Genomic DNA, 21,374 nt, shown 5'->3' on the forward strand with positions numbered 1-21,374 from the left:
AAGGGAAAAAAAGGAGGCATATGGCAGATTCAAAGCGCTGAAAACAGCGGAGGCCCTAGAGGAGTATAGAAAGTGCAGGTGGGGTACTTAAAAAAGTAATTAGGAGAGCCAAGAGGAGACATGAAAAAACACTGGTGGGCAAGATAAACGAAAATCCCAAGGCGTTTTATAAGTATATTAAGGGCAAGAGGATAACCAAGGAAAGAGTAGGGCCCATTAGGGACCAACGTGGCAATCTTTGTGTGGAGCCAGAGGACATACGTGAGGCTTTAAATGATTACTTTTCATCTGTGTTCACGATGGAGAAGGACGATGTAGGTGTAAAGATCAGGGAGGGGGATTGTGATATACTTGAACGAATTAGCATTGAAAGGGAGGAAGTATTAGCTGTTTTTGCGGGTGTCAAAGTGGATAAATCCCCAGGTCCAGATGAGATGTATCCCAGGTAGTTATGTGAGGCAAGGGAGGAGATAGCAGGGGCTCTGACACAAATTTTCAAATCCTCTCTGGCCACAGAAGAGGTACCAGAGAACTGGAGGACAGCGAATGTGGTACCATTATTCAAGAAGAGTAGCAGGGATAACCAGGTAATTACAGGCCAGTGAGTCTAACATCGGTGGTTGGGAAACTATTGGAAAAAATTCTGAGGGACAGGATTAATCTCCACTTGGAGAGGCAAGGATTAATCAGGGATAGTTAGCATGGCTCGGTCAGGGGAGATCGTGTTTAACTAACTTGATTGAATTTTTCAAGGAGGTGACTAGATGTGTAGATGAGGATAAGGCAGTTGATGTAGTCTACATGGACTTCAGTAAGACTTTTGATAAGGTCCCGCATGGGAAATTGGTTAAGAAGGTAAGAGCCCATGGGATCCAGGGCAATTTGGCAAATTGGATCCTAAATTGGCTTAGTGGCAGGAGGCAGGGGTTGATTGTCGAGGGTTGTTTTTGTGAGTGGAAGCCTGTGACCAATGGTGTACTGCAGGGATCGGTGCTGGGACACTTGCTGTTTGTAGTGTACATTAATGATTTTGACGTGAATATAGGGGGTATGATCAGTAAGTTCACAGATGACACTAAAATTGGTGGTGTCATAAATAGTGAGGAGAAAAGATCTAGATGGGCTGGTAAGATGGGCAGAGCAGTGGCAAATGGAATTTAATCCTGAGAAGTATGAGGTGATGCATTTTGGGAGGATGAACAAGGCAAGGAAATATACAATGGATGGGAGGATTCTAGGAAGTACATAGGGTCAGAGGGACCTTGGTGTACTTGTCCATACATCACTGAAGGCAGCAGCACAGGTAGATAAGGTGGTGAGGAAGGCATATGGGATACTTGCCTTTATTAGCCGAGGCATAGAATATAAGAGCAGGGAGGTTATGATGGAGCTGTATAAAATGTTACAGCTGGAGTACTGTGTACAATTCTGGTCACCACACTATCGGAAGGATGTGATTGCACTGGAGAGGGTGCAGAGGAGATTCACCAGGATGTTGCCTGGACTGGAGCATTTCAGCTATGAAGAGAGACTGGATAGACTAGGGTTGTTTTCCTTAGAGCAGAGAAGGCTGAGGGAGAACCTGATTGAGGTATACAAAATTATATGGGGCATTGATAGGATAGATAGGAAGAAACTTTTTCCCTTAGCGGAGGGGTCAATAACCAGGGGGCATAGATTTAAGGTAAGGGGCAAGAGGTTTAGAGGGGATTTGAGGAAAACTTTTTTCACCCAGAGGGTAGCTGGAATCTGGGACACACTACCTGAAGGGGTGGCAGAGGCAGGAACCCTCACAACATTTAAGAAGTATTTAGATGAGCACTTGAAATGCCATAGCATGCAAGGCTGTGGACCAAGTGCTGGAAAATGGGATTAGAATAGATAGGTGCTTGATGGCTGGCACAGACACGATGGGCCAAAGGGCCTGTTTCTGTGCTGTATAACTCTATGACAGTTTGGTCACATGACTAGCTGACTGTTGGAGTTTTTTGAATTTGAACTTCCAATGGGGAATTTAAAATCGGAAAGCTGTTTTCTCCTGGACTGAGACCACCTCTCTCCTGTCTGCCCTCATCTCGCTCTCACCAGCTTCAGAAACCATCGAAGACACATGAACCCCAAGAGAGAAAAGTCTCCTACAGTGAACAAGGTTTAAGAAGAATACTGGGCCCCAACAAAAAGCAAGACTACTTACAAAAGGACTACAGTGAGCTCAAAGCACAATAAATAAGAAACTGTTCTGATATTGCCTCAAACCTCTCCATTTTATTTTTCTTCTGCTCTTTTCTGTCCCTATTTGCATTTGTGTATCGCGTGTGCATGCTAGTGTGGGCGCATCCTATATCCATAGTTTAAGTTTAAGGTGTAATAAATTTTGCTTTTCTTCTTTAAACCTAAGAAAGCTTATTTATGCTTATTTCTTTGCCTTATAATTAGAAAGTGCTGAACAAGGTTTCATCAAAGTGGGAGCTCAAAACACAGTGTGTTTAAAATTAAACCCTGTTACAATAAGACCAGGCGAAGACAGTAAAGACCCCTAGACACTTTTCTCACCTGGTCTTAACACAAGTGTAGAAAAACACCCAACAACGTGTAGAATTGCAGTAACAGTCAGAGGAAATAATCCAGCAGCTATCCTGTAAGAAAATGACAACGCCTTTAAATAGCACTGGTGAGAGGTCCTTTATGCCGTTGAATGTGTGTTCAGCAGTTTAAGGTTAAAAGAGGGCATAAGCTGTAGCGCGAAGCTCCAATATGGCAGCTCTGGTGTCAAATCAGTGTTACATGCTAATTGACATCATAATCTGCTTGCTCTGTCCGTTGCTAGCGGACATTATGTGCGCATGAGGGAGAAATTTGAGAGCACCCATCATCGAGTCCATATGCAATGGACCTAACACCTGCTTCAGGTGTGGGTAAAGAACACTTCTTGTTTATCCTTATCCAGTATGGTGGATCATGCACTTTTGGTTGGAAGTGTGCATGTGCTTCAGGCCTGCCATTTTGGGCCTTAGGAGGCTGTATAGTGCATGTAAAATGCCCCTTTTAACCCCCTTCAGTCTTCTTTATAACATTGTTTCCATCCTTTTTATCATCAAAGATAATCCAATATTATTCCACATACTAGTATTCCTTTTGTCATGATCCTGTCTTTTCTTTCTCCGGGATATATGTGGTGTGTCTTTAAGACAGCAAAGGAGCAGTACTGCTTTAAGAACCAGCAAGCCTCAGGAGTTAGAGAAAGTGCATTTTGGTTGCCGGTAGATACAAGCCTATGGAGAGGGAACAGGCCAGCTTCAAAGAATGCATCCTGGTTACCCGGCAACAGCCATTCAGGGACCAAGGACTGGATATACAATGTTGCAATTATCTTTTGAATTGGCTTTTTAGTTGAAAACAGACAGCTGTGTGTAGGCACCTGAAAGGAGAAACAGACCATTTAAACTGAAGGAAGAGAATTTAGTCTGTTTATTTATTATCTCTCAAAATTCTAAAAAAGTCAAGCCAAAACAGAAATCTCTGATAATTTAAACTGAAGAAAGGGGAGTTAGATTGTGACCATCTTTTATCCCGCAAAAATTCAAAAGCCAAATTGATTCATTTAAAAAGTGTTTGCAAGTCGTTAATTGTGGAAATTCATCGCTGGCGAAGGAAAGCATCACTTACTGCTGGAATTAGAATACAGACTGTTCTACTATTGAAGTACCTTTTTTTCTCCCCATCGGACGGCTGTGAGGACTTCTAGCAACCTTGGACTTTTTCACCTGCGACAGGAGTGTAAATTTGCAAGGATACTAATTTGTTCTATTTTAAATGTTGTTTATATCTTCATAGTGTTTAAGAATTTAGTTTTTCTAATTAAACAGTTAATTTGTTGATTTAAAGACACCTGGTTTGGTTAGCCTCATTCAGGGGTTAATAGATGGTGCAATTTGGCTGGGTCTTTCTTTAATTTGGAAAGTTTAAAATGATATATTAGACGATCTCTGGAGGGACGGGATTGAACTAACAGTGTGTTTCTCCCACCACAATCAGAATCATATATTTTGATTCGGGGATTTGACTAGAGTGGTCGGTTGTAACACTTTTAAATGTTGTTATGTGTTGCTGCAATGCTGAAGTGTTAATGTTCACTTAATATGACTTGCATGAATGGATTTTAATAATGCATCTTACCGTACATTTTAGGAATACCGTTACCAAACTGTTTTGTTTAAAGAAATTGCTTCCTATCATTTAATCAACAGTGTAAAAAGAAAGACTTGCATTTATATTACACACTTTCTGACCACTGGACATCTTAAAGCGCTTTACAGCCACTTAAATACTTTTGAAGTGTAGTCACTGCTGTAGTGTAGGAAACGCGGCTGCCAGCTCGTACACAGCAGACTGGATTTTGTTCTCAACCCGATGTTGGATTCCATGGCAGGAGGTGGGGGGGGGGGAGCCGGAAAATTGGAGCGGCAGCGGCAGCCATGGAACCTGACGCTGGGATTGTCGGGGCCTAATCTTCTGGGTGGCAGGGAAGCTCCGTGGCAGCCCCTCCACCACTCTGCGAAAAGACCTGAGTTAGCATATGTAAGTTACATCTTTGCATGAATTAAAATGTAAACTGCAACGATCTTACCTATAGTTCCCGATCTTCAGCGTGATGTGCGGCGCTCACGTATCTTCACTTTCCCGTCCAGGGTAAGCTAGCGCCACCGAGGTGGAGAAGGGGTGAACTCTGCACTCTGTCATGTATGGGGGTGGGGGGAAAGGGGTGAACTCTGCACTCTGTTCTCTGTTGGGTATGGCAGTGGGAGGGCTGAACGCTCCACTCTGTTGGGTATGGGAGGGAATGGATGAACTCTGTGTTATGTTGTGCTGTTTGCAGGGCTGGCAGCCTTTAAAAAATGTCAGCAGAACCTGCTCCTTCAGCAGGTGACACTGTGAATGGTCTCGCCGAGGCCGCACCCCTATGTACTCGTGGCGGCACAGGTCCTGTGGGGGACGGCCGCCATGTTCCGTGGGTGGGACTACAAAATCCAGCCCAAGCAAGCTCCCACAAACAGCCATGTGATAATGATCAGATAATCTGTTTTTGTGATGCTGATTAAGGGATAAATATTGACCAGGATACCGGGGATAACTCCACTACTTTTCTTCGAAATAGTGCCTTGGGATCTTTTACATCCACCCAAGCAGTCAGATTGGGCCTCGGCTTAATGTCTCATCTGAAAGACGGCACCTTCGACAGTTCAGCACTCCCTCAGTACTGCACTGGAGTGCCAGCCTACTTTTTGTGCTCAAATCCTGGATTGGGACTTGAACCCAAAACCTTGTGATTTAGCGACAAGAATTCTGAGCCATGTAGGAGTTAGAATTTTTATCTTGATTTTGCATTTAATTCCCAATTTTGTTCTGTACAGCTTATCATTGTCTTCAAAGGTTTGTTGAGAACCAGCAATTTAAAAACATTCAACTACATATTTGTTCTTGTCAAAGTTACAGCGGATTTAGGGATTTTTTTCCCGGTGACAATCTCTTCCATTGTTTCTCTTGGAATGGAATATTTGCACTATTCAAACATAGGTTACTATTTTTCTTCTTTTTAAAAGGTGCTGAGGCTCTATCAAGATTTGGGAAAGAGTTCTTCCTTTCCTTGGAATGCTGTCTCAAAGATTGCGCAGAACAACGAGATTCATTGACCAGTGAACTTGAAACGTTGAAGCAAGAGTTCAATCATGCCCTAGAAACTCTTCACAATCTGAGAAAAGAGAGGGTGGAAAGAAGAACTGATGGTGGACATTCTTCACAATGTGCCTCAAAGTTGGAAAGATCAGATGGAAAAGTAAAAGTAGATGAGGCTGCTAGCACACCACCAGATGAGGTAATAAGAGAAGAATTTAACAGATTATCAGTTGAAACAACTACTGTTACAACAGCTTCTTCTCTAAAACATGGATCTGGGGCACTGAGGATGTCTAACTCCACTAACAAAAGCATAAATACTGCTTTAGATTTACAAGATGATCTCTCTAAGCAGTGCAGCTCTGAGAGACACATCAGTCAAGGAAGAGCCAAACCAGTCCAGAAAAGCAAGACCAAAATGATACAACAAAGACCACCTTGGCAGGACTAAGCAATAGATCTCCTGTGACAGAGCACACTGGTATTTTGAAATTAGTGATAGTTCATGAGTAAATGAAAATCAAGAGACCTGGGTTAATGGCTTACTGGATTGTTTCCCTGGGTAGCAAGCGTACTGGGGCTTCCTCGAGAAATGGAGAACACTTAGAAACTTGCTTTCGGGTGTTATTCAGATTCATATCTATTTTTATAGTTCTGGCATTTTCATAATTTTTGTCCTACTCTACAAAGGCCACAAATATGAACAAGAGTTCTTGTATCTTTCCTAGAGAAAATGTTTGCATTCAATTTTCAAAATGCCATCTACAAAATAAAGTCTGTAAGTTTTAATTCATATCACCATTAATATTTGGATTCTGACAAACTGTGGATTATTGTAAATGTTAGAATTTTTTGTATTCTTTCGTGAATGTATAGATTTTACTTAAAATCAAGATATATTGTGTGTGTAATAAAAACAGAAAATGCTAGGAATACTCAGCAGGTCTGGCAGTATCTGTGGAGAGAGAAGCAGAGTTAACTTTTCAGGTCAGTGACCTTTTATTGGAACCCATTCTGTTGAAAGGTCACAGACCTGAAACATTGGGCTGGATTTTAAGAGCCCACCCCGATCGCGGCAGCAAGCTCAACACACCAAAGAGCTGCTGCGATCTCCCACGCGGCAGTTCATTTAAATAGCTGGGGCACACCCGATCATGTGGAGGCGGCGGGCTGTCTGTCGCTGGCAATGGCGCAGCTGCCTGTGTGCAGGCACTGGCACCATTTTTAAAGGGTAGCTAGCCCTGCAGCATAGTTAAATTTTTAAAGATACACCCCCAAAATTTGTAATGCCCCTTTCCCACTCCCTAATAACAATTACATTAAGTATTTGCCCTCACCCCCCCCCCCCCAAAACACTTACCTTTTAAATCTGACCTTGCCCTATCCAGGCTACACAAAGTTTAAAGTTCACTCCTTCCCACCATTCCCTACACCCATTACGTTTATTTGACCCTGTTTCCCCCGCCAGCACTGAAAATCTTACCTCCTCCCCCGCTCTCTACCAGTGTCACGCTGGTTTTCTCCGGACAGGGAATTAAAGGCGCAGGAGTGATGGCCACTGTGCCTTAGATCGCAGCAGGCCCGGAAGATTTCAGGTAAGTTTATTTAAATTTATTCAAGTGTCAGACAAGCCCCCCACCTGCCAAGACTGAGGTGCACATTATTCCGCCACATGAACATTAAAACTTAAAATTGTGGCTCAGAAGAAAAGAGGGCCTATCACAAGAAATTGCCAAGTCCCTGACTGGAAAGACATTTGCATAGTGAAAGACAGTACTTGGAACAGACAAAGGGGCCACTCCCTGGTCCAATTTTTCCACAATGGACTTTTTATTACCAGACGTTGAAGCATTCCAAATTAACTACTAAGATGGCTGAATACACAAACAGACGTGGTCAGATTAGTTTAGTCACATGACTAACTGACTGTTGGCGTTTTTTGAATTTGAACTGGCCACAGGGTTAAAACTCAGAAAGCTGTTTGCTCCTGGACTGAGAACACCTCTCTCCTGTCTGCTCCCATCTCTTTCTCCTGGAATGGAAGACACATTGAAGACACATGAACTCAAAGAGAGAAAAGTCTCTACGTGAATAAGGTTTAAGAAGAATACTGAGCCCCAACGAAAAGTAAGAGCTGTCTACGATCACAGATTCTATGGCGAGCTGGAAACTGTATAAACAGTAACAAGAAACCCCCTTCAGAGACTGCCTCAAACCTCTCTATTTTTCTTCTGCTCTTTTCTGTCCCTATTTGCATGTATGCTAGCGTGGCCGCGTCATATATCCAAAGGCATTAACCGAATTAGAGTTTAGCTTTAAGTTTTTATAAATTTCACTTTCCTTCTTTAAACCTAAGAAAACCTGGTGTGCTCATTTCTTTGCCTTATAATTGGAAAGTGGTGAACAAGGATTCACCAAGGGGAGCTCAAAACACAGTGTGTTTAAAAATTAAACCCCGTTACAATAAAACCAGATGAAGACAGTAAAAGACCGCTAGACACCTTTCTCACCTGGTTGTAACACAAGTCATTCGTTTAAATATTTAGATTCAGTTCCCATCGCCCAGCGGCAGAAGGGCCACCATGGAGCCTTGCCGCCGCCAGGAGAATCGGGCCAAGCCCTCCCAGCATTGGCCTCCTTGGCAAGCTGCTGCCAGACGCATATTCTACCTCCACCACCCCCACCCCACCCCCACCCCCACTCCCCCTCCTTGCCGCCACGGAGTCCGACATTGTGGGCTTGGTAAAATCCAGATCATTTACTCAGCTTCTCTCTCCAGACCTGCTGAGTATTTCCAGCATGTTCTGTTTTTATTTCAGATTTCCAGCATCCGTAGTATTTTGCTTCTGTTCTGTTTGTATTAAATTAATATTTTACACTGCAATTGTACAAAAATCACTTGAGAAGAGTGATTTGAAAACAGAAATGCATGTGAATTTTTAAATTTATATTGTGTATTGATTATAGTAGTTTTAGTATAACATTTTCAGAATATGAAATATTACTTCAAAATGTGAAACCTATTGGAATGTAAAAGTTCAAGAGAAATAAACATTATTTAAAGTAAAGATAATCACAAAGAATTGATTTGTTAATTGTATGTTGTAATAAATGCAAAAGATATTAACAGGAGTCACAATTTTTTTGTAACATCTGTAAATCAAATTCAAGTATAAATTATATTCCTTGTGAAACTTTGCTACTTAATTTAGGGGTAAACACAATTTCGGAGTGCAGTGCAGATTTTTAGTATCATTTAAGTTTAAAATGTTTTGTTTTTACCACTATAATATCTGCTATTATTCCAAAGGAATCCTCAGAACCACAATTTTGAGATTCAATTCTTTAACCATATATATTGTTTCTTCCTACAGTCTGCCCTGCAGATTATACCATTGCACGTAAATCAATGGAATGGATTATGTGTTGTGAATACTGGTGAGGCTAAAATCGCTTACTATTATTCTCGAGCAAATCAGACAGCAATATTCAGCAACGGTATATGTGCAGTTAAACGCAGAATCCAGAAATTGCTGTCTGAGTTGCCCTGCTCCTCCAAAGACTGCACTATAACAATACCTCGGCACTATAGTACAGCATTGAAACCAATGTAAGGATGTACATTTGCTGTACTTACAAACTAGTCCCCACTAAACGCACCAGAAAAAGTTAGGGTCGGTTATTCAGGTGTAATCGAATTTTTTAAAAGCGTGACAAATCATAATTACTGTCAAACAACCTCTCTGGCACTGAAAATTTAATTTTGCAAGCATGGCATCTCATTCCTTCAGAATTAGTGTTGTAGATTTTTAATTTTTTTAAACTTTTTTCTTTTTCTTTCTGTCTCTTTTATCTCTCTCTTTTAATCCCACCTTTCTCTTTATTTCGCTTTCTGTATGTGACTTAAGTCTACTTTTTGCTTCATGGTTTAGACTCTGCAGGTGAGAAATTAGGCTCAGTAGCAGCCATTTGTTTGGGCACACAAGTGCCCTTAGAGCTGCAAACTGGTATCCACGAAGTGCGCATGATGCCATCCTGCTACGCACAGTGAACATCTGCCAGAAGTATGTAGGGCAGGCAGATCATGAAGTCAATCAGCAGGCAACCTAGATTTAATGCCAGCGCTGCCATTTTGGAGCTCAACACTTCAGTGGACGCTTTCTTTTAAGCTCGCACAGCTGAACATGCACTAAGCAGCAGGTACAGCCTCCCACCAGTGCTATTTAAAGGGATCATCAACCACTTACAGGTTAGTTGCTGGTTGAGTTCTTCTGGCTGTTGCTACAATTCTACATATTTTTGGTGCTTTCCATAGTTGTTTCAAGTTTCAAAATTCTACAGTGGTGTTGCAGATGCTGAAGTACTATTTGCCAACCTTAAAGGTTCTAAAAAAACAGTTGCTCCCAGACATGGGTGCAGAAGTAGGACTTCCTCTTGGAACATACCATGACCGGAAGAATGAGGAGAGGCCACACAAAGCATGACAGGTTGCTAGAAGAGGGAAGAATAGAAGGGCTCGCAGCATGAGGCCATATCCACCCAGGGTGCTCAGGGAGTAATTCACCCACCTTTTTTTATTCATTCATGGGTTGTGAGTGTCACTGACTAGGCCAGCATTTATTGCTCATCCCTAATTGCCCTTGAGAAGGTGGTGGTGAGCTGCCTTCTTGGTACGCTGATGTCCATGTGGGGTAGGTACACTGTTAGGAAGTGTCTTCCAGGATTTTGACCCAGCAACAGTGAAGGAAAGGTGATATAGTTCCAAGTCAGGATGGTGTGTGGCTTGGAGGGGAACTTGCAGGTGATGGTGTTCCCATGCATCTGCTGCCTTTGTCCTTTAGGTGGTAGAGGTCGCGGGTTTGGAAGGTGCTGTCTAAGGTTCCTTGGTGCGTTACTGCAGTACATCTTGTAGATGGTACACACTGCTACCACTGTGCGTCAGTGGTGATGGGAGTGAATGTTTGTGGATGGGGTGCCAATCCAGCAGGCTGCTTTGTCCTGGATGCTGTCAAGCTTCTTGAGTGTTGTTGGAGCTGCACCCATCCAGGAAAGTGGAGAGTATTCTATCACACTCCTGACTTGTGTCTTGTAGATGGTGGACAGGCTTTGGGGAGTCAGGAGGTGAGTTACTTGCCACAGAATTCCTAGCCTCTGACCTGCTCTTGTAGCCACGGTATTTATATGGCTATTCTATTTCAATTTCTGGTCTATGGTAACCCCCAGGCTGTTGATAGTGGGGGATTCAGCGATTGTAATGCCATTGAATGTTAAGGGGAGATGGTTAGATTCTGTCTTGTTGGAGATGGTCATTGCCTGGCACCTGTGTGGTGCGAATGTAACTTGCCACTTTTCAGCCCAAGCCTGAATATTGTCCAGGTCTTGCTGCATTTCTACACAGACTGCTTCAATGTCTGAGGAGTTGCGAATGGTGCTGAACATTGTGCAATCATCAGCAAACATCCCCACTTCTGACCTTATGATTGAAGGAAGGTCATTGATGAAGCAGCTGAAAATGGTTGGGTCTAGGACACTACCCTGAGGAACTTCTGCAGTGATGTCCTGGAGCTGCGACGAGTGACCTCCAACAACCACAACCATCTTCCTTTGCACTAGGTATGACTCCAACCAGCGGAGAGTTTTCCACCTGATTCCCATTGACTCCAGTTTTTCTAGGGCTCCTTGATGCCATACTCGGTAAAATGCTGCCTTGATCTAAAGGACAGTCACTCTCACCCAACCTCTTGAATTCAGCTCTTTTGTCCATGTTTGAACCAAGGCTGTAATGAGGTCAGGAGCTGAGTGGCCCTGGCGGAACCCAAACTGAGCGTCACTGAGCAGGTTATTGCTCAGCAAGTGCCGCTTGATGGCACAGTTGACGACACCTTCCATCACTTTACTGATGATCGAGAGTAGACTGATGGGGCAGTGACTGGCCGGGTTGGATTTGTCCTGCTTTTTGTATGCAGGACATACCTGGGCAATTTTCTACATTGCCGGGTAGATGCCAGTGTTGTAGCTGTACTGGAACAGCTTGGCTAGGGGTGCGGCATGTTCTGGAGCACAGGTCTTCATTACTATTGCCAGAATATTGTCAGGGTCCATAGCCTTTGCAGTATCCAGTGCCTTCGGTTGTTCTTGATATCACGTGGAGTGAATTGAATTGGCTGAAGATTGGCATCTGTGATGCTGGGGACTTCAGGAGGAGGCCGAAATGGATCATCCACTTGGCACTTCTGGCTGAAGATTGTTGCAAATGCTTCAGCCTTATCTTTCGCCCTGATGTGCTGGGCTCCCGCATTATTGTGGATGGGGATATTTGTGGACCCACCTCCTCCAGTTAGTTGTTTAATTGTCCACCACCATTCATGACGGAATGTGGCAGGATTGCAGAGCTTACATCTGACTTGTTGGTTGTGGGATCACTTAGCTCTGTCTATCACTTGCTGTTTATGCTGTTAGGCATGCAAGTAGTCCTGGGTTGCAGCTTCACCAGGTTGACACCACATTTTGAGGTATGCCTGGTGCCCTCCTTCACTCTTCATTGAACCTGACCCTTTTTTTATTTGTTCACAGAATGTGGGCATCACTGGCAAGGCTAACATTTATTGCCATCCCTAATTGCCCTTGAGAAATTTTAGAGGGCAATTAAGAGTTTGCTGTTGGTCTGGAATCACGTATAGACCAGACCAGGTAAGGATGGTAGATTTCCTTCCCTGAAGGACAATAGTGAACCAGATGGGTTTTTATGGCAATCCAGTAGTTGCAGGGTCACCATTACTCATAATAGCTTTTTATTCCAGCTGCCACAGTGTAATTTGAACTCATGTCTCGGGATCATTAGTCCAGGCCTCTGGGTTACTAGTCCAGCAACATAACCACTACGCTATTGCACCTTTTGATGCCCCTATAACTTAAACAAGGAAGTGTGTGAGTCGTATGCACTTCACTGAGGAAGTTTGTGGCCATGAACCTTTATGCAGCTGGCTCCTTCCAGGCTGGAGCTGGAGATATTAGCAACATTTCACTGTTTGCTGACCATTATTGTCCAAGGGAGGTTCTCTATACAAAGAGAGCTACCTTCATTTCATTCTCTGTTGCCAAAGACAAGCGCTGACTGAGCGATCTTAAGGGTTTGTTAGGATTGTAAGCTTCCCTATTGTACAGGATGCCACTGACAGCACGCACATTGCGGGCACTGCATGTCAATTCTAAGATGTACTGAAACCCAAAGGGATTCTACTCCCTCAACTTCCAGCTGGTGTCTGACCAAAGGCAGCATAATCATGCAGATCACTGCTCAGTCTCCTGGCAGCACTCATAATGCCTCCATTCTGTGGCAGTCCATTCTGCTAGCTGCATTTCAGCCACCATGAAAAACCCAAGGATACTGAGCAACAAGGATTCTCTGCTGATGATATTGAGGGTCCAGTCATTATGATCCATGTTGGGACCAACAACATAGGGAAGAGTAAGCAAGAGACCCTGTTTGAAGAGCACCGGGTTCTAGGAACTAAATTAAAGAACGGAACCTTAAGATTATTATTTGAGCCATGTGCAAGTTGGAGTAGGGATAAACAGATTAGGGAGATGAACACATGCTGAAGGAGTTCGTGTTTGAAAGAAGGGTTCCATTTCAAGGCATCAACACCGGGACAGGAAGTAACTGTACCGTTCAGAGGAGCTCCACTGAAACCAGACTGGGACCTAGCGGAAAGGATAAATCGGGCTGTCGCAAGAGAATTTAAACTAATAAATGGGGGATGGGGGGGATAGAGTAACTGCCGCATGTAACATTCACGCCACACAAGTGCCAGGCAATCACCATCCCCAACAAGAGAGAATCTACTAATCTCCCCTTACCATTAAACGACATTACCAATGCTGAATCCAACAACTTCAATATCTTGGGGATTACCATCGACCAGAAACTTGTGTGAACCAGTCACATAAATACCATGGCTACAAGAGCACACAGAGGCTATGGCGGGTAACTCACCTGTTGAGTCTCCAAAGCCTGTCCATCATCTATAAGGCACAAGTCAGGAGTGTGATGGAGTACTCTCCACTTGCCTGGATGAATACAGCCTCAACAATACTCAAGAAGCTCAACACCATCCAGGACTAAACCATCCCCCACCTTGAACATTCAGTCCCTTCACCACTGCCCGGATGATGGCAGCAGTGTGTACCATCTACAAGATACACTGCAACAACTCGCCAAGACACCTTCAACAACACCTTCCAAACCCATGAACTCTGCCATTTAGATTGACAAGGGTAGCAGATGCATGGTAACACCACCATTTGCAAGTTCCCCTCCAATACACCATTCTGACTTGGAACTATATTGCCATTCCTCCACTGTCGCTGGGTCAAAATCCTGGAACTCCCTCCCTAACAGCACTGTGGCTGTACCTACACCACATGAACTGCAGTGGTTCAAGAAGGCAGCTCACCACCACCTCCTCAAGGGCAATTAGGGATCAACAAAAATGCTGACCCTTCCAGTGATGCCCATATCCCATGAATGAATAAAAAAAATCGCAGAAGTTGTGCTTTAGGCACTATAGGTAAACAGAAAATGAGAAGATGTAAATTAATTAAACCAAGAGAGAGAAGTAAGAAACGTGTGAGTAAAACATTACACCAGAAAGACAGGTTAGGGTGTGTGGCCCAAATAAACATGGAGTATAAGGGAAAAAAACTGAATGAATTGCAGGCACAAATTCAACTTGGAGGGTATACCATAGTAGCCATTACTGAGACATGGCTGCAAGACAATCAGTATTGTGAACTAAATATACCAGGTTATATGTCTACAGGAAAGATAGGAAAAATGGAAGAGGGAGAAGAGTAGCCTTCATGATTAAGGATGGCATCACTGATAAGAGAGAATATAATGAGAGGTAAGCAGGGAGTGGAGACTATGGATAGAACTGATAAGTAGAAAAGGATTTAAGACTTTAATGGGAGTTGCATATAGGCCCCTGGTAGCAGATATGAAGTGGTAGATTGTATAAATGCAGAGATTAGACAAGCATGTAGCAAAGGTAGAGTGTTTTTAATGGGGGATTTTAACTTTCATGTAGATTGGGATAAGCAGACTAACACATGTCAGAAAGGTAGTGAATTTCTTGAGTATATTCAGGGTAGTTTTCAGCAGCCTTGAGCCAACAAGGAGGCATGTCATATTAGATTTAGGAATGAGTAATGAGCTGATTTAGTTAGCAGTCTAATGTTGTGTAAACATTTATCTAATAGTGTTCATACCATGATCAAGTTGAAAACAATTTGCCAATGACACAAAGTTAGGTGGGATTGTAGCAATGTAGATGAAAGCGTAAAAATTATGAAGAGATATCGATAGACTAAGTGAATGGGAAAACCTGTGACAAATCGATGTCAGTGTAGGCAAATGTGAGGTCATGCACTTTGGTTGTGGGTATGGTTGTGGTTGTTGGAGACCAAACATCTTAGTCCCAGGCCATCACTGCAGGAGTTTGTCCGGGTACTGTCCTAGGCCCAACCATCTTCAGCAGCTTCATCAATGATGTCCTCTCCATCATAAAGTCAGAAGTGGAGATGTTCACTGATGATTACACAGTGTTCAGCACCATTTGCAACTCCTCAGATACTGAAGCAGTCTGTGTCCACATGCAGCAAGACCTGGACAACATCCAGGCAATGATTATCTCTGACAACAGAGAACCTAACCATTTCCCCTTGACATTCAATGGCATTACCACTGCTGAATTCCCCCATCATCAACATCCTGGGGGTTACCATTGACCAGAAAATTAACTGGACCAACCACATAAATCCTGTGGCTACAAGAGCAAGTCAGAGGCTGGGAATTCTGCATGCTTAACTCATCTCCTGACTCTCCAAAGCCTGTCCACCATCTACAAGGCACAAGTCAGGATGTGATGGACTACTCCCTACCTGCCTGGATAATTGCTGCTCCAACAACACTCAAGACACTCAACACTGTCCAGAACAAAGCAACCCGTTGGATCGGCACCCCATCCACCACCTTCAACCATCACTCCCTTCACCACCAATACATAGTGGCTGCAGTGTGTGCCATCTACAGGATACACTGCAACAACTCGCCAAGCCTCCTTCAACAGCAACTTCCTGTGACTTCGACCACCTAAAAGAACAAGGGCAGCATATGCATGGGAACACCACCACCTGCAAGTTCCCCTCCAAGTCACACAGCATCCTGACTTGAAACTATATTGCGTTCCTTCACTGTCATTGGGTCAAAATCCTGGAACTCCTCCCTAACAGCACTGTGGGTGTACCTACCAGATGGAGTACAGCAGTTCAAGAACGTGGCTCACCACCACTTTCTCAAAGGCAATTAGGGATGGGCAACAAAGGCTGGTCTTGCCAGCAATGCTCACATCCCATGAAAGAATTAAAAAAAGAAAACCTAAAAAGGATAGAACAGGGTACTTTCTAAATGGTGAAAAGCTAGAAAAAGTGGAGGTCCAAAGACACTTGGGAGTCCAGGTACATAAATCATTAACATGTCATGAACAGGTACAGAAAATAATCAAAAGAGGCTAATGGAATGCTGGTCTTTATATATACAGGACTAGAATAGAAAAGGGTAGAAGTCATGCTTCAGCTATACAAAGCCCTGGTTAGACCACACCTGGAGTACTGTGAGCAGTTCTGGGCACCACACCTTAGGAAGGATAGATTGGCCTTGGAGAGAGTGCAGTGAAAATTTACCAGAATGATACTTGGACTCCAAAGGTTAAATTACGAGAAGCAATTACACAAACTAGGGTTGTATTCCCTGGAATTTAGAATGTGTTGGAGTGATTTGATCAAAGTTTTCAAGATATTACGGGGAACAGATAGAGAGAAACTATTTACACTTGTTGGGGAGTTGAGGACTAGGAGGCATAGTCTAAAACTTAGAGCCAAACCTTGCAGGAATGAAATTAGGAAACACTTCTACACACAAAGGGTAGAACTCTCTTCCACAAACAGCAATTGATGCTAGAGCTATTGTTAATTTTAAAACTGAAATTGAAAGATTTCTCGTAACCAAAGGTATTCAGGGATATGGGCAAAAGGTGTATGGAGGTAGGCCGCAGGTCAATTATGATCTCATTGAATGGCAGAACAGGCTTGAGAGGCTAAATGTCTTGCTCCTATTCCTACATTCCTATATCCCCTGTAGAGGGCACCGCACTGGATCAGCCGCCTGATGACAGTAAGTTTCGCAAAGGTCTGTGGGCAGCTGTCAACGTAGTGCCATGCCTTTGCCACTGACCTCAAAGTCTAGACCATAGTCTGTAAAGTTTGGATCTTATTGAAATTACATTTCTTATGAAAGCCAAGTGTACTCTAGAACATTACAAAGCCCTTTATCGCTATAATTTTAAATTGAAATAATAAAGTCTAAAGAACTAAAAGGTTCTAACCAACTTCACAAAGACTTTTTTGTTTCCTTATATTTGATTTACAAGTGGGGAAGTTGCTGGAGTTGATTTAGCAAACAGGCAGCACTTAACATGGAACAGGTATCTGCCAATTGTCATAAAAGCACATAGCTCCTTGCCATAATTATGCTATTTGTAACATCTAGACTAAGACTGATGCTAGCTAAAACAAATGACATAAAACTGGGAAAAAATGACTTTAAAAAGGCTTAGATTTTCCTTAGTAAAACCAATCACATATAGGCTGTTTCACAGAGCTAAATGGAGGGAAGCGGTACAGTGAGGCGTTCTGCAGCAACCCTGACCCAAAAAGACAAACTGTGTATTTTTGTGCTGGGAACCTCCAAGTAGTGTGGGTCCCCAAGCTGGGTCTGCCCTGCCCCATATCAATACCAGCAGTTGAATGTTGTTTAATGGACCCTGTTATTTCCCTCTGTTTCTGCCCCGACACATTTGTCAGGAAACAATGGGCTGGATTTTCGTTATGGAGGTGGGAAACAGAAACCATGTCTGGTTTTGGGTCAGAAACCCAGCTCTGGTGGGAAATTTATTCAGGTTCAGATTTTCAATCGAGTAAGCCCTTAATTGGTATGGAGACGGGTTTGCTGTCCACTTGGAGCCAGTGGGGCCGGGAATGGAAGTGGGTCAGATGAAGTGTGAGGCTCATGTAGACACCCCATGGCAGCCATCACTGAGGCTGCTGGTTGTCCTGAGGGAGAGATCTACGTTTTGTACCAAAACCTTCCATTGCACCAGAAGGAACAAGGGAACTACAGGCCTAGCACTAGGGCCAGGGCAGACCATCACTTTATCAATGCCCACCTGAATCTAATGCTGGAGGCCGTGAGCGAGAAGAGGGAGGTCCTCTTCCCGGAAAGTGGCAGGAGGAGGCCTCATCATGCAGCAGAGGCACCTCTCTGTTCAGTGTTATCCCCCTCTTATTGCTCCTCTCTTATCTCCTGCTCCTCTGCCGATGAGCTGTCTCTTTCCAGGACCTCACTGTCCTCAAGGTCCACATAACTTTGGAGGGCCATGTTATGGAGAGCACAGCAGACAGCCACAATGTCAGAGACCCTTGCAGGAGGGTATTGGAGGGTGCCACCCGACCGGTGCAGGCACTGGAATTGCTTCTTCAGAAGCCCGATGGCCTGCCCAATGGTTGGCCTGCTGAGCAGGTGGCAATGGTTATATTGCCTCTGTGCCTCTGTCTGGGATTCCCTTAGTGGGGTCAGTAGCATCTCGTCAATGGATTTCCCTTGTCACCTTGGATGCACCACGCACTTTTGGGGATGGAGTAAAGATCTGAGGCGGCCTGGACTGCTGGAGGATGAAGGAGTTATAGCAGGAAAGCAAGCACACACATGGAGGAAGGTCTTGTTGTAGTCGTAGACCAGTTTGATGTTGAGGAAGTGCTTCCTGTTGATGGATCTCACTGGCCGGTCACTGGGTGCCTTGATGGCCACATGGGCACAATTGATGATGCCCTGCAGCTCAGGAAATCCAGCGATGGAGACAAAACCCAATGCCCTCTGTGCCTGTGCAGGCCCATCTGTGTCAAAGTGGATGTAGTTCCCCTGCTCTCCTGAATATGGCATCCATGACCTACCTGATAGCGTAATGAGCTGCCGACTGCGAGATGCCACCTAGGTCAGCAGCTGATCCCTGGAATGACCTGGTTGCATAGATGCTCAGGGTGACAAAGACCTTGATGGCTGCAGGTAGGGGACTGCCATGGGGGCCTTGAGACCTCAGGACATTGTGGATCAGAGCACACAGGACCATCTGCCTGGGTAGGCGTAGCCTCCTACAGCACTGGCACTCTTTGCAGGTAGCTGACTTTTGGGCTCCTTTGGCCTCCTGTTGTCCAAAAGGTTGCATCTGCTGAAACTCATCCTGGCTGCTCTGTCCAATGTCAGAGTAGCCTGTTCCCATTTGAACTCCCTCAGCTGGGCATGCTGCATTCACCAGGTCTTCCGCTGCCAACCCCAGCTGCCCCAGTGATGCCAGCTGGCTCACATCCCTCTCCAGATTTCCACCACTCAACACTGCAGCTCCAGCAATGCCTACTCTCTGGTACTCTTGAAGCAGCTGAGATTTACTTTGGACCTCTGCATCATGTTAATCAGCCTTCCTATATCCCTCATACACCTCTGCATTTTTCACGTCTTCTACACCCTGCTGTGTTCCAGACATGGTGTTTTCCCCCCTGTTCTTCCTTTGAAAATCCCAAACTGCTGCTGACAAGCCTGTTAATGAGCTCCACAATGAACTCAACAAGCAATTAATTGGAAGAGTGCGGGCTTGCCGTTCCCTCCCTCCTGGCATCCCTTTAAAAATGTTTTCCCATTTCAGAAGCAGTGGGACTCAGTGCCAACCTCCGAAAACACGATCTTCAAATTGGCACGCACCTGCTCCCAGCCCCAGCGGGCTTTAAAAATCTGGCCCAATGTCAACACAAAGTTTCCATGGGTGGAGGCTGGTATGGTTTATCCAGAGGTGGTAGGACCAGAGGCAGCTGTAATTTCTGGGATTCTTTCTTGCTTAAAAGGTAGGCTAGGGCCCAATGATGCCAGCAGTAGAAACATGGTTGGAGGAGCCAACTGGCCAGAAAAGACCTCAGTAAATTTTTAAACTTTGCCTCTCTTTGAACACCTTGTGGGCCAGCAGGAGCAGAGTGCATACTCCCAGCCCCACAAGGTGTCCTTGCGCCTCTCCAGCATCAGCATCTCCCCAATCTAGAGGAAATCCTTAGCCCCAGATTCTCCCCAATGATGCATCACAGAGAAGGAATCCCCTCCATTTTCCGACCTCCTAAGTTATCATGAGAAAGAAATCCCTAGCTCTCCCAATTCTTAGGTCAGTGTTAAGAGAATCAATCCCCAACCCACCGACTGCTGGGGATTGTTCCTAGTTGTGGCCGTCTGCAGCTAAATTCCTGTTCCTTCCTACCAGCCAGGTACTGAACCTTGCAGGGTGTCAGGTGGGACTCTGAGAAGTTTTATTTAAATGAGGGCCTGCCATTAAGATCTGCAGCGTCTTCACTTTCCTGAACTCTCTAGGTGAGTCTCTCGCCATCAGGCTCGTACGTACCCTTCTCGCTGCCTGTAAAAATGAAGACCAATCGTTTAATGAATATTTCTATGGTCATATCCTTATTATTATGTGATGGAGTAGGATGATGAGAATATGAAGAAGGTTAGGAGAATGAAGCAGTACATCCATGCTAAAGTTTCCTTCTCAACAGGGATTACTGTTCTCAGAGGTCAAACTTGAACTTTGCACACTAGCAATCTTTCAGAAGGCTCCACTTCCCCTAAAGGCCACTGGAGAGTTATACAAGTGGCTGGCTGATTTGCACCTCACATCAACAAGAAGCAAATATTTATCATTAGCTGCAAAAATGACCACATCCTTAAATTTTTATTCCTTTGATCCTTTGAGACTCCCTCAGGTGGAGCCAATCACATCAAACAGCAAGCTAGATTTGTACATTTGTGTGTTTCCCAGCCCCTTCCAACTGTTCTGTTCCATACGAACATACAAATTAGGAGCACAAGTAAGCCATTCATCCCCTCTAGCCTCCTCCGCCATTCAATAAGATCATGGCTTATCTGTTTGTGTCTCGAATTCCACACTCCCATCTACCCCCGATAACCTTTGATTCCCTTGCCTAACAAGAATCTATTTACCTCCACCTTAAAAATATTCAATGACCCCACCTCCACCACCTTCTGAAGCAGAGTTCCAAAGTCACACAACCCTCTGAGAGAAAACAAATTCTCCTCGTCTCTGTCCTAAAAGGGTGACTCCTAATTTTAAAACAGTGGCCCCTAGTTCTGGACTCACCCACAAAAGGAAACATCCTTTCCACATCCACCTTGTTAAGACCATTCAGGATCTTATATACTTCAATTAAGTGTCCCTCACTCTTCTAAACACCAGTAGAAACAAGTCCAGTTTGTCCAACCTTTCCTCATAAGACAACCCGCTCATTCCAGGTTTCAATCTAGTAAACCTCCTCTGAACCGCCTCCAACGCTTTTGCAGCCTTTCTTAAATAAGGAGACCAAAACCCCACACAGTATTGGAGATGTGGTCTCACCAATGCCCTGTATAACTGAAGCATAACTTCCTACTTTTATTTTCAATTCCTCTCAGAATAAAGGATAGCATTCCATTAGCCTTATTTATTACTTGCTGTACCTGCATAATAACTCTTTGTGACTCATGCACTAGAACA

At 44.2% G+C, this 21,374-nt stretch overlaps 1 protein-coding gene across 1 annotated transcript in view; it reads left to right on the forward strand.

Moving 5' to 3' along the window:
• The window catches only part of LOC137369102 (uncharacterized), a 323,628-nt gene extending 315,126 nt beyond the window's left edge, over positions 1 to 8,502 (forward strand). The window contains exon 12 of the mRNA XM_068029753.1: positions 5,601 to 8,502. Coding sequence (XP_067885854.1) covers positions 5,601 to 6,124 — 524 coding nt within the window. The 3' untranslated portion in view covers positions 6,125 to 8,502. The remainder of the gene's footprint in view (positions 1 to 5,600) is intronic.
• The last annotated feature ends 12,872 nt before the right edge of the window (positions 8,503 to 21,374 follow it).

Source organism: Heterodontus francisci, chromosome 4 (genome assembly GCF_036365525.1).
Source record: "Heterodontus francisci isolate sHetFra1 chromosome 4, sHetFra1.hap1, whole genome shotgun sequence".
Classification (NCBI taxonomy): Eukaryota; Metazoa; Chordata; class Chondrichthyes; order Heterodontiformes; family Heterodontidae; genus Heterodontus; species Heterodontus francisci.